This window comes from Pristis pectinata, chromosome 18 (genome assembly GCF_009764475.1).
Source record: "Pristis pectinata isolate sPriPec2 chromosome 18, sPriPec2.1.pri, whole genome shotgun sequence".
In the NCBI taxonomy this organism is placed as follows: domain Eukaryota; kingdom Metazoa; phylum Chordata; class Chondrichthyes; order Rhinopristiformes; family Pristidae; genus Pristis; species Pristis pectinata.
The window spans coordinates 25,234,371-25,252,392 of NC_067422.1; the positions used below are offsets into that span (position 1 = coordinate 25,234,371).

General features: G+C 40.0%; 1 protein-coding gene across 5 annotated transcripts in view; it reads right to left on the reverse strand.

Moving 5' to 3' along the window:
- arhgap44a (Rho GTPase activating protein 44a) overlaps positions 1 to 18,022 on the reverse strand; it is a 239,116-nt gene that overhangs the window by 14,656 nt on the left and 206,438 nt on the right. For 2 of the 5 annotated variants that reach the window (XM_052032769.1, XM_052032771.1), the window contains exons 15-18: positions 16,679 to 16,770; positions 9,407 to 9,587; positions 6,041 to 6,058; positions 2,409 to 2,630 (exon numbers count right to left, since the gene is read on the reverse strand). In XM_052032769.1, the coding sequence (XP_051888729.1) occupies positions 2,409 to 2,630; positions 6,041 to 6,058; positions 9,407 to 9,587; positions 16,679 to 16,770 (513 nt within the window). The remainder of the gene's footprint in view (positions 1 to 2,408; positions 2,631 to 6,040; positions 6,059 to 9,406; positions 9,588 to 16,678; positions 16,771 to 18,022) is intronic. The other 3 variants (XM_052032770.1, XM_052032772.1, XM_052032773.1) reach the window with 3 other exon arrangements.

Below are 18,022 nucleotides of genomic sequence, written 5' to 3' on the forward strand. Positions count from 1 at the left end.
TCTTTTTGAAAACATTTTCAGAAAATGTTTCTGGTTGTTTGGGTGCTACAATCCAATTCTGAATGAAATAAAGAAATTTTATACCCCCTTCATCAATAGCCTCAGGAGGACTTTACTGGTAAGTACAGTGGTTAACAAATGTGTCACTTGATTTATTTTAAGTACCACAAAGCAGCCTGAAGACAAAAGCAGCCAACACTGGTTTTTGAATTGAGCTATTATACCCCTGGTGTACAGTCTTGAATGCAAATATCTAAATTAGCATCTGCAGTTTTTTTATTTGTATCCATATTAGCCACATAACCCATGCGTTTATGCTTACAGAGTGACCTCTAGTGGTAACTAAATGAAACTGCAGTGAAAAGCTCAGCGTGTTCATTACTATTATATTGTGTCTTTGTGACTCAATTAAAGATTAGCTGACAATCTCTTTTCCAAGGGTATAATAGATTAAATAGTGACTGCTCATTATTTGGCAGCTGAACCTGAACGTCAGCAAACTTCTCCCCCGAAGATGTAACTTCTGGTGCATAGTAACGCTGTGAATGTTAGGAAGCTAGCGGTAGAGTATGTCCCTCACACTTCCTGATGGTCCCGCTACTGTTTTTGATCTTGATTGATTTGTATTTTAACTCCATTAACTTGCCTTGTTTCCTCAGTGCACTTCCTAAAATTGAATTTTTTAGCCCAGCCTCAGCAGGTTTTAGGGCGAGAGAGAATTCCACTGCCCTCTGTATGAAGAAATGCTTCCTGACATCACCCCTAAATGGTCTGACTTTAAGATTTTGCCCCTTTCCTGGACCTTCCAAGCAAAGAAGTAATTTTTGCCTCAACCTTTCAAGTCCCATAATTGTCATACAAACCTTGATGAGATCACCCCATCTTTCCTCATTCAAGAGAACATGTCTACCAGAGGAAGACTGTCCTCATAACTTACCACTTTCAGGCTCCATAATATTCTGGTGCATCCACATTGCAATGCGGATGCACCAGAATCTACACAGATAACATGGCCCTCCTTACCCCCAATGAACAGAACTGAATTTTGCACTCGAGGTGCAGTCTACACAAAAATTGATACAACTGCAGCATAAAGTCACCCCGTTTATTTCAGCATCCTTGAGATGAAAGCAAACATTCCAAACATTTCATTGGGAGAAAAATTAGAGGGATGATGAGGAGACAGTGGCAGAGATTTGGAACTCTGTCTTAAAGGGTGGTGGAACTAGAAAGCCTCATCATGTTTATACGGTTCCTTGATACCTGAAGAGCTGTGGACTAGGTGCCAGAAGGTGGGATTAGGTTGAATAGCTCTTTTTTCATCAGCACAGACACAGCTGGCCGAATGACCTCCTTCTAAACATTCACCAATGTTCTATGATTCCGTACAATGATTATATTCCATTATTCTTGTACCCATCCACTTGCTGTTTCTGGTTTCTGTAAACCTCTCTGCTCCTTCACAATTCTCCACAACTCAGCCAGCTCCATCATGAGCACAACCCTCCCCACCATCGAGGACGTCTTCAAGAGGCGGTGCCTCAAGAAGGTGGCATCCATCACTAAGGACCCGCACCATCCAGGACATGCCTTCTTCTTGTTACTACCATAGGGAAGGAAGTACAGGAGCCTGAGGACCCACACTCAATGACTCAGAAACAGCTTCTTCCCCTCTGCCATCAGATTTCTGAGTGGTCCATGAACACTACCTTGTTATTCTTTTTTATTGAACAGTTCATTTATTTTTGTAATTTATGGTAAATTTATGTCTTTGCACTGTACTGCTGCCACAAAATGACAAATTTCACATCACATAAGTCAGTGATAATAAACCTGATTCTGATTTCACAGTGTCTCACCATTCGGAAATTACTCTTTTCCTGCTTCACAGTGAAGATCCCAAAATTGAACTCCAGAAGTTACGGATTTTCCCACTCACAATATTTCATGTTACTTACACAATATTTTGTTTCTATTTATATCTCTTATTATGTAATGGTAAAATGGCTAAACAACTGGGTAAACTGTCCTCTCCTTCATCCAATGTTGTGTCCCTCTTTTGGCTGTTTTGTGTTCCATAAGGCACTGCCAATTTCTCTACCAGTAACCCTTAACAGCAGTCACTATTTATGTGATGTCATCGTTCTACCTTCTGGCCAAACAAATGCTACTGTATATTTTGCCTTCACAATGCAGAAGATGAGATTGGGTAAGTTTTAGGGCCACAATGTATTAGGTAATCAGTGTCATTATACTGATGAGAAATGTGCACTCGTTCCTGATTCAGCTCACTGCATGTGCTAGAAGCTCAGGTAACAGTCAAGCGGAATGGCGGTGGGGTGGGAGGAGGGAAGGAAAGCTCTGAAAAGCTTGCTGACACAGACACAGCAGCTGGTACACACTCTTACCTTGCTCGTTCAGCCCCTGATAGTGGGCCACTAGGTGGAGGAGTGGGGGAGGGAGAAGTGGAATTTTCTACAGACTGCTCGGGGATTGGCGACTGACACGAAGCAGCGAGTTCGGTGGGCGGAGGAGGGGGTTGTGTGCCAGGTGGGGTGGAGGATGTTTTTCGGACAATGGACGAGCCTCTGCGGGCCACCCAGGATGTGTCCATTACCCTCACACCCATGCTACAGGAACACAGAGACACCATCAACACTTTAAACAAAAGAACGCTCGGCTTAAAAAAAAGATGCTATAGGAAGATACAGAAGAGAATACTTCAAAATACATTTAACTAACGCCAAGGGACAGCATTAACATGTTAACTTATATTCCTGAAATACAACATGATGATCTAGTGTGTGCACAACAAATAATATGGGATTGACAAAGTTTGTAGAAGATATTACATCCAATTATTGCTTAAAGTCAGAGCATCAGCTCTTCATGGCTCAACATGGCTGTTGAACATGGCTTTGCCGTTTTTGGGAAATTACATATATACAGTATAATATAATAACAACTCCCAAATTAGTTGGAAACAATATAATTGCTGCACCTTTTAAGTCCAATATCCACAAAGATAATACACACATTATTATGATTTCCTGGGACTTTAACAGCAAAATCCTATCATCAATAAATTAAATTATTACGATGAGACAATTAACATTTCTAAAAGCATATTTACAGAATTTCTAGGCTAACTATATAGAAGATACATGAGTAATTCTATGAATATTCCCCACTGTGTTGTTCAGAGAAAAAAAACAAGGCAAAGGTAATATAAGGAATGACATGCCAGTTAACAGAAACTGGTGAAACTTGGGTGTACGATTCTTTAGGGTTACAATGTGTAATTGCTCTGCATTTTTGAAATCACTTGCACCCTGTACTTTGCGGGGATTACTCAAGTTTCATTGAAAGCTATTTATATATTTCAAATGTGCCTCCTGAAGTCAACTAAAAGTTACATGTATTCTGACTAACATGCTAACAAAGTGATTTCCACTGTTGAGGAACTTTCCACGTTGTTAATGACAGTCATATTTTTCCCAGGCCAATTAAAATGTAATAATGACTATTATTATTGGGAACACCACACCTGAAGCCTTTCCTCCATTGCACACCATCCAACACTGGAAACATGTCACCATTCTTACATTGCTGCTAGGTCTATATCCTGCAGCTCCCAACTAACCACACTGTGGGAGTGTCTTCACCAGAAGGGCTGCAGTGGTTCAGGAAGGCAGCTCATCACCACCTTCTACTTGACCTTCAGGGATAGATAATCAATGCCGGCCTTTCCAGTATCATCCAAATCCCAAGAATGAATTTTTTGAAAGATAAGTCAAAATGGAAAAGACATGCATGTTAAACTGACTAGCTTACTTCCTCTTTGTTTTGATAAGGAGATCTGGAGTGAGATATGCTACATAGATCTAATGCATACCCATACACTCATCTGCACACACATGCCTTTACACACACTCATATGCATGCCCATGGGCATATATGCACACACACATGCCTAAAATTGTTTTCGTATGCATGCCCATCTACACGTACCCACCCTTACGTGTTCACGCCCACCTACACAGGTTACACACTATGTCTCCTGACGCCATTCTGGTTGTGGTGTTGAAGACTTACATTCCAGAACAAGTCACTTTCTGTTTGAGCCCAGCTACTGGACAGGAGTTTATCTGGCAGTGTAGCCTGTTCAGATATGCAGAGCCCACACAAAAGAAAACAGGAGAAAACCAGTCCACTTAATTACTGCCTATTAGTCCTTTCTGAGACATCAACTAAGTGATGGAAGGTGTTGTCAAAAGTGCTACCAAGGTGCCACTTACCAATAATTTGCTCACTGATGGTTAATTTGTTTAGCCAGGGACATTCATTGTAAATTAGAGCCTTGGAACAAACAATGAAAAGAGAACTGAATTCCATAAGTGAGCTGAGAGGGACTGCCCTTCACATCAAAGCAGCATTTAACTGAATGTGACTTCAAGGAGCTCCAACAAAGAACGGAACCATGTGCAGAACTATCCAACATCTGAAGTCATGGTTCAGACTTGGGAAGACAACCGTGGTTACTGGAGGATGATCACGTCACCCCATGGACATTGTTGCAGGAATATCCGGAGCCAAACCATCTTCAGCTGCTTCATCAATGGTCTTCCCTCCATCACATCATAGGTGTTGATGCTTGTTGAAGTAAATGTTCAGTTCTATTCAGGACTTCTCAGATATAAAGCAGCCCATGCCCTCATGCACCATGATCCGGATAACATTTCGGCTGGGGCAGTCTGGTGAATAACATTTGTACTTACAAATGCTGAGCAATGACCACCTCTAGTGGTAGAATCGAACCACCTACTATTTACATTCAATGGCACTGCCATTGCTGAATCCATCAGCATTAACATCCTGGAGTCACGCTGACCGGAAGCCTAATTGGACCAGCTACATACTGTGGCTACAAGCAAGAACAGGTAAAAGGCTGGGTATCCCACAGGGAGTGACTAATCTCCTGAATCCCCAAAGCCATTTAAGGCATAAGTCAGAAGTAGTATAGAAGCTTGACACCATCAGGGACAAAATACCCAATTTACCAATCGGAATGTCGTGCCATCTCCTGGCTCATGACTTTTACCATCTTTAAGATCAAGAGCAGCAGTGCATGAAAACACCATTCCCTGCAAGATCCCCTCAGTCAAACACCATATTGACTTGGAGATTTATCACCATTTCTTCATTATCCGCAAGTCAAAACCTTGGACCTCCTTACCTAAGAGTGCTGTCTTAGTATCTTTATCTTACAGACCACAACCATCAAAGAAGGCAACTTACCACCCCCACTGAAGCCAATGTACTATACTGCACATCACAATATTTAACATTTTTCCTTCTTTTCAGTCACAGTCACTCGTCTAGCTAGGAAGTGGACCATAACCTGCATTTAGGCTCATGTAAAATGAATCTTGATTTAGTGACTTAACATGCAGCAACAGAGTCCTGAAGAACTTTACCTGCCACCAGTGAACTTAACTGGGAAATAGGGAACATTAACATTGGGGATGGGTGGTGGGTTGGACTGTAGGAGGACTGAAGGATTATATATACAGTGATTGCGCCAGATACAGTCTGAAAGCTAGTTTGGATCCCTATTTCAGCAATTTTTTGATGAAACAACAAAGCTCCATTAACGATCATATCCAAAGCAGCGGATGCTCCAAACAAACATAACATCACTGCCTTCTAGTGACAGGAGATCAAGCCTATGAAATCCTTTGATGAGGCAATTGCCGACTTCATGCTATAAAACAAATGCACTGACAGTTTGTTCAGTACTTTAGAGTAGTTGCCATCTGATTCCTTGCTTCTCAGTATTACTTAAATTCATAAAATACACATACATGTAAAGTCAGGAACAGGTAAGACAGATACAAGTGATCATATCTGAGAAATGGCAAATTTATATGTTTTCTACATGTAAGCTGTGGCCCTCCATATCTTGGAATCTTTCACCCCAACCCCTTCATGCTCATCTTATTATCTAAAGCCAGTTATGCAGATGTTATTGATACAGTACCTTTGTATTTTCCTAAGGCTGCATTAGCAGAAACAAAACAGTACTATTTAGAACATAACATAAAGGTTTAAATGAATCAAAGAGCAGTTATTGCAAAGGTTGCAGATTCCTGTTAAGTAAAACAAGTGTGTTTGACAAAAAAAGTAATGATTTAGCAGGAACTTTTAAGAGAAGTTCACACTGAAGCACCTGTAACACTTTAACCAGTGAGTGTCCCTTCTGTTCCTGCTACCTGGAAAACTGATCAGGTAAACTTCATGTTGGCACTTCAGAGCTACTGCCTGCACAGAGATGGTATAGTGCTGGTGCAGGCAGTAGCTCTGATGGAAGATGCCATAGGCTGACAATTGTTAGTGTAATGTGACTGGGTGAAGAGTATTTGGAATTAGTGTGGAGTAGTCAACTGAGACATGGGATATTAAAACAAAATATCAATATTACATTTTGGGTCCTCATTTAATTACTTTAGAAGTGCAGTCAATGTTATTATGTCATGCGGTGTATTTGTATCCAAAATTCCATGAATGGAATTAATCTACTGCTGTTCCTGGTTGAAGAGGTAATGTCGGCCAGGATTTTGGGAGAATTTTTGAGTTCTTTTATTGGTGCTATGAACTCAGGCAGATAGGGCTTCAGTTCGGCATCCCATTTAAAAGACGATACCTCCAGCAATGCAGTGTTCTCTCAGATCTGCACCGAACAGTCGGCCTGGATCATTCACTCAGTTCTGGGAATTGGGCTGAATCCCAACCCATTTAGGAGCTGAGAACTGAGAGAGTGAAACTTTTAAATTAAAAGCAAATTGCAATCTTGGTGCAGCAAGTATGCTTGGTTAAAATTTTCATTGTCCTCAGTGCTTTTATGGGAACTAAAACATTTGTAGACAAAAAAAAATCAGAAACATTGAAATAATGGTTAATAAATGGTTAATTGGAGCTAATGTACTAAAATACATTTTGTAAGCCTTACAGTGTCCTCCAGGGCCTTCATGGAGACACGTAACTAAGTAAAAGTGGCAAACTCCATGTTAGGTTAAAGTGTTACAAGGCAAAGTGTGGACTGTAAAGCATAAATTTTGGTATACTTTTAACTGGAATGAAAAGATTTACAAAATACTGCAAGCTTATTTTACGCTGTTAATTTTAATGTGCTGTATTTTGGTGTAAATTCAAAAAATTGCTTACCGCAGCAGCCATGTTGGACAAGATGCAGAACGTGATCTCATGTAATTTGGGCTGTTAAAATGGTAAAATGTGTAGTCTGGGCAAGGGTACTCAACTGACATGAACTTACAGCTAAAAGTATTCAGTTAACAGGAATGAAAACAAGTTGAAAAAAAAAGATAGCAAGAATGAGGAAGCAACACAAGCACAGCATTTCATTGTGGGCAAAAGAGAAAAGGAAAAGAAAATTGAACAGAAGCTGGAATGCAAGGCTGGGACAAGGCACACAAAATTACTCACATTAATACACAGCAGCCAATTGGATATATGCAGCATAAGTTACATAATACTAGAAAATGTTTTGCAATACTTACAACTTTGTAACATCATAAGGAAAGAAAATGAGCACATAACAAGAGTGCACCATTCTCCTTTAACAATTTTCCTCCCCCTTTCTCTGCAGAAAGCACTATTCTTTTGGGGACTATGATTTCATTGGGACTGGACATCCATCAGTACCTGACCCAAGAGCCAATTATTTACACATGGCCCCCAGTAGGCTATTCGAGTAAGACAGCCATCACAAACAAGCCCAATCAAATCCATACCAAACACACGCACTTCCAGCAGAGGTCTATGCATTCCAATTAATGGTAGGAATGTTGGCTAATTTGCCTGTCTCGAACTCTGGAGCTCTGGGATCAGTTGCAGTGCTCCCCTCAAGTACCTGGCATCCTTCCGGCTCAGTGACTCACTCGATAAAACCACAGAACTACCAGGGGCCCATTTTTAATCATGGTCATGGATACAGATTCCAGGCAAACGCATTGCTGCAGTCTGGCAATACAGTTCCTAATTATTAACATTTACATTAATCATTAATGAGCTGACCTCAAGTGAACCAAAATGGACAGAAGCAACATAAAAAAGAGGGACATTTAAGTTTTACTTCTAAAAATTGGACAGTTTACATGTTCCCCTGATCACCTAATGACCCATAACCTAATTTAGCATCAGCTTGCAACAAAGAAGAGGCTGGAGGAACTCAGCAGGTCAGGCAGCATATCTGGAGGGAAATGACAGATCATGTTTCAAGTCGAGACATTTAGCATTAGTTTGTTCGGTTCCATTCACTGCAAGGTTTGCTCACTCTCATACCAAACATTTACCTCAAATATACATTTTTCCACTGGAATGGCAATTAATATCACAGATTCTGGCATCTGCAGTCTCTCGTTTCTCCATTAATATTACTAACTGCCTTTATACAAGAGATATACATGACATCCTGGTGGAGTGTTACATCCTTACAAATGCTCTAAACTGCAGCTGAAACACCAAAGACAATCATGGACCAAAGAAGCACAATGAGGGCCTTACACACAATGTATCCCAAAGGGTAATTTTTATATATTGTAGGTTATATGGCATCCAGGATTGACAGTGGGAATGGGGACTTAGTTCCATATAACCAAAAAATGTTGGTGGGATGAAACATTTACCTTAAAATGTGCTGAGCACTCATGAATGGCAAAAAGAGGAACAGGAGCCATCATGTATCCTGTTCACAAGAAGGGTTAAAGTAATTTCACGTGTACCATCTCCAAATATCCTGTAATCACAATATTTATACTACATTTGTGCTTTCAGATACACACACACACACACACACACACACACACACACACACACACACACACACACACACACACACACACACACACACACACACACACACACACACACACACACACACACACACCTTAATTGCCATTCATGGTTTTGGAAATTCCTGGAACAGCAAAACTAGCACTGTCGTTCCAGCGTCAATGCGACAACATTATGAAACTAATACTTTTAGCACAAGCTGCTATGACATACTGTATCAAGGACCATTCAGGCAGGGAACTGAAAGATTTCATGCAGATATCAAAAGTAATGTTGCTGAGTGCTAAGCTGAAACCAAAGATAAAACATATTCTCATTTGCATCACATTGAATCATTTTCCATACATGAGATACCTAAAGGTTACTAAGCCTGAAATATAACAGTATTAAACTTAACTCAAATTTTTAAAGTATATCTTCTTATTGTTCCCATGTATATCGTTTCACTCCAGCTTGTAAGCAATTTTTCTTTATATGTGAAAAAACTGCTTTTTAAATAGGAAATAGAGAAAACAGGGCCACAGCCCATACATACCCATCCTTTTTATAAAATTCCAGCATCATGTTGTCAGTAGCAACGCTGAGAGGTCGCCTTGCCTGATCATGTTGCTTGCGGTCAGAGTGATCAATGTCCGGAGAAGGCATAGAGTTGTAGTTTGCATTATGATTGGTGTGTAATGGGCTCCCGTAGCTTCCAGTGACATTAAATTCAATATCTGTTTTTGAAAGAAATACAGCTCACAGTATTTAACCACCAGGTTCAACCACACTCATATTTACTCCTTCCTTGATTCTTTTGTTATTGCTCTATGTGGTTTGACCAATAGCCTGTCCTGGTCCAACCAGGTAGACGCCATAGCCAAGAAAGCTCAACAGTGCCACTACTTCCTCAGGAAGCTAAAGAAATGTGGCATGTCCCCTTTGTCCCTCACCAATTTTTATCGATGCAATGTACATGTGACTAATACAGAAATCTTATCTTAGAAAGCATCCTATCCAGATGCATCACGCTTGGTATGGTAACTGCTCTGCCCATGACCACAAGAAACTGCAGAGATTTGTGGACATAGCTCAGCACATCATGGAAACCAGCCTCCTCTCCATCAACTCTGTCTACACTTCTCGCTGCCTCGGTAAAGCACCCAACAAAATCAAAGACGCCACCTACCCCTGATGTTCTCCCTTCTCCCCCTTCCTATTGGGTAGAAGACACAAAAGCCTGAAATCACATACCACCTGGCTCAAGGACAGCTTCTGTCCCGCTGTTATAAGACTATTGAACAGTCCCCTTGTACGATAAGATGGACTCTCGACCTCACAATCTGCCTCGTTGTGGCCTTACATCTTATTGTCTGCCTGCACTTTCTCTGTAACCGTAACCCTTATTTTGCACTCTGTTATTGTTTTCCCTTGTACCACCTCAATGCACTGATGTGATGAAATGATCTATATGGATGGCATGCAGAACAAAGTTTTTCACTGCGCCTCAGTACATGTGACAATAATGAACCAATTTACCTATTTGCATCTCTGATTTTACTTATATCATCAGTCTACAGAAATTAGGGCTCATCCAAAACTATGGGATTCAGTACTTCCTCTGTCTTTCTAAAGTCTGGATTCTTTTAAAATCTGGTATTCTTTGGAAAGCAAAATGCAGATATTGGAAATCTGAAATAACAGTTTTTTCTTCAGAATGAGGAAAAATTAGAAATCAAAAAGTCTTTAGTTGCAGAGAAGGGTGAGGTGGAAAGAACAGAGGGAATGTCCATGATGAATGTCAAGAGAGACAGAATGACATAGGTGGTGGTGGTGGTGGTGGAGCCGGCTGGGAGGCTGTTAAAGGGTATTCATTGCAGTTGATCCAACCAGAGGAGATGGAAATAGAAGGAGATAGATGAGACAGAGGAGAGAGAAGAAATAATACAACACGAGAATTGTGAGTTGCAGAACATTGCAGTTGCTGGAAATGTGAAACAAGAATGAATGTGGAAAATCTCCACATCCTCTTTTGTTTAAGATTTCTAGGATATTGAAGAGGGAAGAGCCCCCTTCTGAACACTGAAGAGGGAGGGAAAGGTGTTTCCAGCGATGGCATCACATTGAGGGTGGTGAACATGACGAGGATGATCCATTCAATGTGGAGGCTTGCGGAGTGGAAGGTGAGGACAAGGAGAACCCTGTCTTGGCTTTGGGTGGGCAGAAAGGGGATGAGAGCAGAAGTGTGGCAAATGGAACAGACATGGTTGAGAGTGCAGTCAGCTATTGTGGAGAGGAACACTATGGTTAAGGAAAAAAGGATTTTGGAAGTACTGATCTGGAAGGTGTTGTCACCAGTACAGAAGCTATAGAGCCAGAGAAACTGGAATAAAGGAAGAGAGTCCTTAAAGAATACCCAGTGGGAGGGTGTGTAGTCAAAACAGCTGTGGGAGTCTGTAGGCTTGTAACGGATACTGGTTGCTAACCTATTCCTTGAGATGGAGATAGCAAAGTAACGAAAGGGAATGGAAGAGTCAGAGGTGGATCATGTGGAGGTGAAAACAGAAGGAAACTTGCAGCAAAGGTGATGAAACTTTAGAATTCTGTATGACAGCAGGAAGCACCAAGCAACAATATTACATAAAAATAGAAAATGTTGGATACTCTCAGCAGGTCAGATAGGTCTGTGGAAAGTGAAACTGAGTTAACATTTCAGAATGAAGACCCCTCATCAGAACCTGTCTTCGACCTGAAACGTTAACTATGCTCCTCCTTCCATAGGTGTTGCCCGACCTGCTGACTGTTTCCAACATTTTCTGTTTTTATTTTACATATTCAGCATCTGCAGTTTTTTGATGAAGAAATTTAGAAAACCAGCCTTTCCAGTTTATATTAGAGCTGCCAATTCTGATGAAACGTTGTCAACCTGTAACGTTAATTCTGTTTTTCTCTCTCCAACAATGCTGCCTCATCTGCTGAGTATTTCTGACATACTGTTTTATTTGATATTTCCATTAATTAAGGTGTCATATTTCATACAGTTCCAGCACTTTATCTCCCTTCTCTGTTTTCATTCATCTCATCTTTACCACTCAGAAAGATCCACTACAATTTTACCACCTTCTCCCAACTAGCATCACCATCAAAGGTGTCATTCTGTCTCTTGTGGTCTCCATTACATCACAGACATTCCCTTTGTTCTCTCCAGCCCTCCCACTTCTCTGCAGCGGAAAATATGTTTGATTTCTCCTTTCCTAGCTCTGATGAAAGGTCTTGTCATGAAACATTGGCTTTGGTTCCCTCTTCACAGATGCAGTCTGATCTGCTGACTATTCCTTGCACCTTTTGTTTTTATTTCTGGCTCTCTTTTCTGTTGTAACTTCTTGATTTATGCCATGTTTTTAATTGATTATCAGGATGCAGGCATCACTGCAAGTTGGCATTTTAATAGGAGCTAGTTGCCTGATACTTGGATTACACTAGTCCAGTATCAATTTGATAATTTGATCCACCAGCCACAAAGTCCAAACTGGAAAGGAACATTATTGAATTAATTCATTTTTTTTTGACAATTATCCTGCTTCATGATTGTTGTTAACTTATTATTTCCAGCCACACTTGAATATTGGACCACAAGAGCAGGGAGGTTATGCTAGACTACAAACACAGAAAAGTCAAATTAAACCTGTACAACATACTGGTCTCAACTGGAAGCTCTGGTCCAATTCTTTTTGCCACTCTTTAGGAACGATGTGAAGGTCTCAGAGAGGGTGCAGAAAAGGATGTTTCCAGGTATGAGGTTAGACAGGATAAGCTGGGGTTGTTCTTGGAGCAATGGAGGTTGAGAGAAGACTTGATAGAAGTGCAGAAGATCATGATGAGTTTAAAAGAGAAACTGCTCCCATTAGCAAAAGGTTCAAGATACAGGGATGTGGATTAATAATGATGGGCAGAAGATAAGGGGGGGTATGGGGGAAATTTTTTTGAAGCAGAGCATTACTTTTGGAACTCACTACTTGTAAGTTTAGTGTAAATAAAGTCTTTTGGGTCCTTCAACGATGGACACCAGAGGAAAATTAATCTGCAGGCCTGCAGGGGAATGGTCAAGTGGGATTATTTGACAAACAGCCAATGTGGACTCAGTGGGGCCAATGGCCTCCTTATGTGACAGGATATTAAGATCTAAGAATTCTAATTCTTAAATAGCCGAGGTAGGATTTGAACTCACGTTTGCTGGATTATTAATATCAGATTCTGGAAATGTAACCACTATGCTCTTGCATCCCTTAACTGACTTTGGTTTTACTGGAGCCCTCCACTTTCAGCTTTGGCACAATATCTTATTAGAAAAAAATAAAGTTATAGAAAGATGCAAAATATTTTGATTTTGAAATTATTCATGGTATGATGTGTTGGATGAACAGTATATGGTTGGCGGACATTGATAACTTTAATCCATTGTGTTGCAGTAATGAGTCACCATAGCTTCTTATTTGGTGATATACATTAATTTTTAAAAGGTAACTGTACCATATTCAATTATAGATATATAATTACAATATTTTTGATCTCCTTATATTCAGGAAGCAATATGCTATTTTAAAAATAGTTAGTGCCTGTTCAATCTTTCCTACTTGCCTGCAGGTTTCCCACTGACCTGGGTTAGGGTTAGATGTAATCAGAAGTGGGCTTAGATATGCACATTCACTACTCCCTTATTATCAGAAGGACATGCCTTGTGGCGTTAAGAGCTTGCAAATCATATCATGTTGGATAAATGGGCTCAGTCCTGTTTCCCAATACAAGATCCTGTTCAACCGCATCTACTTTCAAGGGATGGTATGGCAATAAAGGAAATCCTGTACCTGCACAGACCCAAAGGTGTGACATTTTAGATTTTCTATTCATTTGGCTGCCAACGGGGTTCTCTTGCCTTGCTACTGATCCAGATGGACTACAGGAGCCCATACCAAGCACATAAATTTCTATGAGGCTAGAAATTAGGTCATGGAAGGATTCGAACTCATATGGTCAATCTCTATGTCAGTAGAAGTTCTGCTTCTGCAGAGGGGCCTCGAGTTAAAAGTGCCAGACATTTACCTCTTGGGGAATTTGGTACAAGCCACTTAAGTGGAAAGGTTTACTGAATGAAAGTGAATTTTACTAAATATTTTGGTTAGTATTCTGGCATAATTGTGATGTAAAAGAAAATGTGTGGTGGTGCCAAAATGATGATTGGCCTTTTATTATTTTAATTTAACATGTGCTTTATTTTTTTCTTCCCTGTAATTTTCAGCCTAGGTAGTATTGACGTTCTCTATAGAGCTGACAGAAGTAGAATTTAAAAACCTGTGAACACATTCATTTGCCTTTCTATGAAAGTTAAAGCTGGCTGAAGATTCAAATTTAATGAAGTAATAATAATCAGTGATATTAATTATTTTGCTAAGAACATTTAGTTGAGTATGATCATTAGTGACAACGAGAATGTTCTTTATCGTGCAGTGAATATTACAATTTATTCTGAATTCACTGATTTAACTCTTAATTTTTTCTGTTCCATCTCCTTGCAACTGCTTCTTTGTTAAACATGGCCACAGGAACTAACTGCATCCGTCAAGTACTCGAGGGAGGGCTTTTGAGTAAAGAACAGACACCTGAAACTGCTGCATCTGCTGCTATCTGCAAATAGTCTACATTTAGAGTCATAGAGTAATACAGCATGGATACAGGCCCTTCGGTCCAACATGTCCATGCCAACCACAGTGCCCACCCAGCTAGTCCTAATTTCCTGCATTTGGCCCATATCCCTTACTTTTACAACCACTAAAACCATCAAAAACATACAGTTTTACATCTGGGATACGTTGCAGTCAACTTAACATAGTCAAAACCAACAATGTTAAATGTTCATTGTTGGTTACACTTTACAGTTCGGAGAGAATTACCAGGGAGTGAAACACAAGTAACCTATGGTCAGTATCCACAAAAGTAGCCTCAGCATTATATTTGTTGTGTATAAAGATGAATATACAAAGATCTATTTGCATACAATTCCACTGTTCATTTTAAGTTGACATTTTAAGCTATAGAAGTGTGAAGTGTGATTACAATCCAATTACTCAGCATTGGTTTCCATATGTAGTTTGATGACACTCAAGTTGATCTCACACCTTCCTCTTTGGATCCCAAAATTGGAGCTATATCTTTCTATTGCTAGTTGACTTTAAGGCCTGTATTGGCTAAAATTTTCAAAAGCTACATTTTGACACAATTGAAAGCATTGTTTTCTTCTGTTCTCACTTGTGCTGAGCTGCCTTTGGTTATGCCTCATCTTCCAACTGTTTACAAAGGCAGAACAGTGTGATCACATCCCCACTTCAGCAAGGATACTAAGCTTGAGTGAGTGCAAAAAAAAATTTCATTAAGATGCTGCTTGGTTTGATGAAAGGCTAAAAATGCAGAAGGATTTTTTGTTCATTTCACTAATATAGCTCACCAAGTGATTCACAGAGAAGTTTTTAAAATTATTAAAGGTCAGATGGGGTAGTCAGAAGTAGGCTAAAGGATCAAGAAAGAAGGATGATGGGCTCATAAGTAAAAGTAAGAGACTTAGAACAGAAACAGGAAAAACCTCCTTGGCCAAAAAGTTGCGAGACAATGGCATTTCCTTCTGAGAGTTAACAGTTGAGGCAGAAGACATTCTGGATCAGATTGGATGGATAGTTGAAGGTAAAAGGGATCTGGGAACAGGGCGAGTAAATGGAATTAGAAATATCTGCTGCACGGAGAGGTTGCAAGTTACCATTTGGAGAATTGTGCTTCTGATTACGAAATGTTAATGGGGATCAAAGAATCTCAGTAAAAGTCTGTGGAATCTCCTTGAAGCACACTGTGAACACTAGTCCTCTAACATGCACCAAGGCATACCTTTGCAAATGGAAAGAGCAATAGGAATGGAAAATTTTATGGACGAGTCTTCACACTGCATAATTCCAAGGCTATTGTTTCTTAACCTGAAACCTTCAACTTCTATACCAACAGGAAGTCACTATTTGTGGCTAAGACTTGCAGTCAGTGATAATAAGGCATCATTTATGAGTTGTCTTCGATCTAAAAACATTTGGCTTCACATGAGCTATCACAGCCTGCAGAGTGAGAACAGATTTTCATCACTTCAATTATACTACATTTGAACGTGGGCCCCAGAAGTAAAAGAATGATATGCTCTTCCACTGGATTTTCCAGGCAAATCTCTTTGCTCACTGAATAACAGCAGGGTAGATTTTCTGACCCAGCTGGGTGAAAATGGAGATGCCAATGCTCCAGAAACAGTGAGGGACACATACAGTGTCATTCCCACTGATAGTGTGCTTGATGACATCCACCCATGGCAGCTGAAGGAACCAAATGAATCACGTGAAAGGTCAATTTAAGTCAAAGGAGGGAAGTTGGCAAGCGACTTTAGCACAAATATGGTTTAACCTACTGGTCAAATGGGACACTTTTTATGGAGCTGGGAAGGACAGAGGTGCCACTCCTATTATATCCTTCTCACACCTGTGAACATGACCTCACCAAACCTTACATTTTCTGGGCCCTGAGACACACCAAATTGCCTGGTGTCACAGCAGCTCATAGCTGGCGGGCTGCCCGAGAGTACTTGTTTTCTACCTAAAAAAAACAGCAGCAGTGAGACCAAGCTCTAAAAGTGTATTGGTTCTCTGACTGGTGCAGTTGGCACTTTTCACTGGCTGGTGGCCCAAAAACCAACCGAGGGAGACTTTATCCCAGTAAGTCGACAAACACAATTTAATTCAGCATTTACCTCCTGGGAAGAACCAATCAGCGTGTTGAATTATGGGTTCAATAATCCCCACAATTTGTATGGAAACCGTTGTCATCATTTCAGTCATGGACCTATAAATGAAAAAGAACCGCATTTTGGTAAATGAATGATCCACAAATAATTAGCACATTACTGGGCTATTGAAAAGAAAACAATTACCAGGTTCAGTTAGCAATCTATGATTATGTTCCAGATAATCACAATGGATGTATTAGAATTTGCCTCAGTATCCAAGCTAAAGAAAGGTGAGAGTAAGTTAAAGTTTAATTGCTTCCTCAGTCATATCATATTCAAACTCTCTCTATTTAAATGATGAATGGTGGCTTGGTCTTGAAGGGTGGACTGTATCCTCAGAATTGGATCTCTGTGTGAATTAGTGACTTCAGGAAAAACTGAAATGAGAGATTAAACTGAGAACTCTACTGGAAGCATACTTGTCAACTTCCACAACACCACAATCTGGAAGAACTGAGAAGCAACTTTACACAGGGTGAGTCAACCTTTTACCTCTCATCTCAATGCTGTTCTAAATCTGGAAGATTAGTTATCTTTTGACTCTCTTAGAAGAATGGAGTGTGGATTGGGAGGGAGTATTTTAAGAAAGCAAATGGAAACAAATGCAAGAAAGAAACTTAAATGAAACGATATAACTTGTCCAGAAGCTCTTACTTGCAAGGTGCTTTGATTTTAGTCCCAATTTTTCACGTGTTCCTCTCATAGATTCACAGAGTACTGAAACAGGCCTTTTGACCCTCCAAATCCACACTGATCATCAAACACCCACATTACATTAATTCCATTTCATTCCCCCCACATTCCCATACACTCCTCCCAGATTCCACCATTCATGTCCTCAAACACCACATGGGCAGCACTGATGGTCAGGAGTGAACCCATGTTGCTGGAGTTGAAAGGCAGTAACTCTATTAGCTGTGCCACTGTAGATCATAAGTTCATAAGTTATTAGATTTTACGGGAAAATATGAGAATCTGAATTACTGGATGCTTAAAAGGCTTAAAGTCAATTGTTTTTTATAAAGAATTTAAGTTTCCATTAGAATGGCCTTAGTTTTACAACCAGTGCAGAGACCTTGAAGGAATCTTTGGCTCTGTGCCATGAATTTCTCCTCTTCTGATGCCAGCAAGCAGGCAGTAAGATTGAACAAATCTCGCAAGCAGCAAACCAAGAAAATAGTAAGAACTAACTTTATTTAATGTTTTAAACATATTACTGGAAGCAAAGCAAAGATTGGGACTAATTTGGACATGAAACATAATTACATTTAGAGACAAAATTATTTCGAACTACTTTTAAAACCGTTG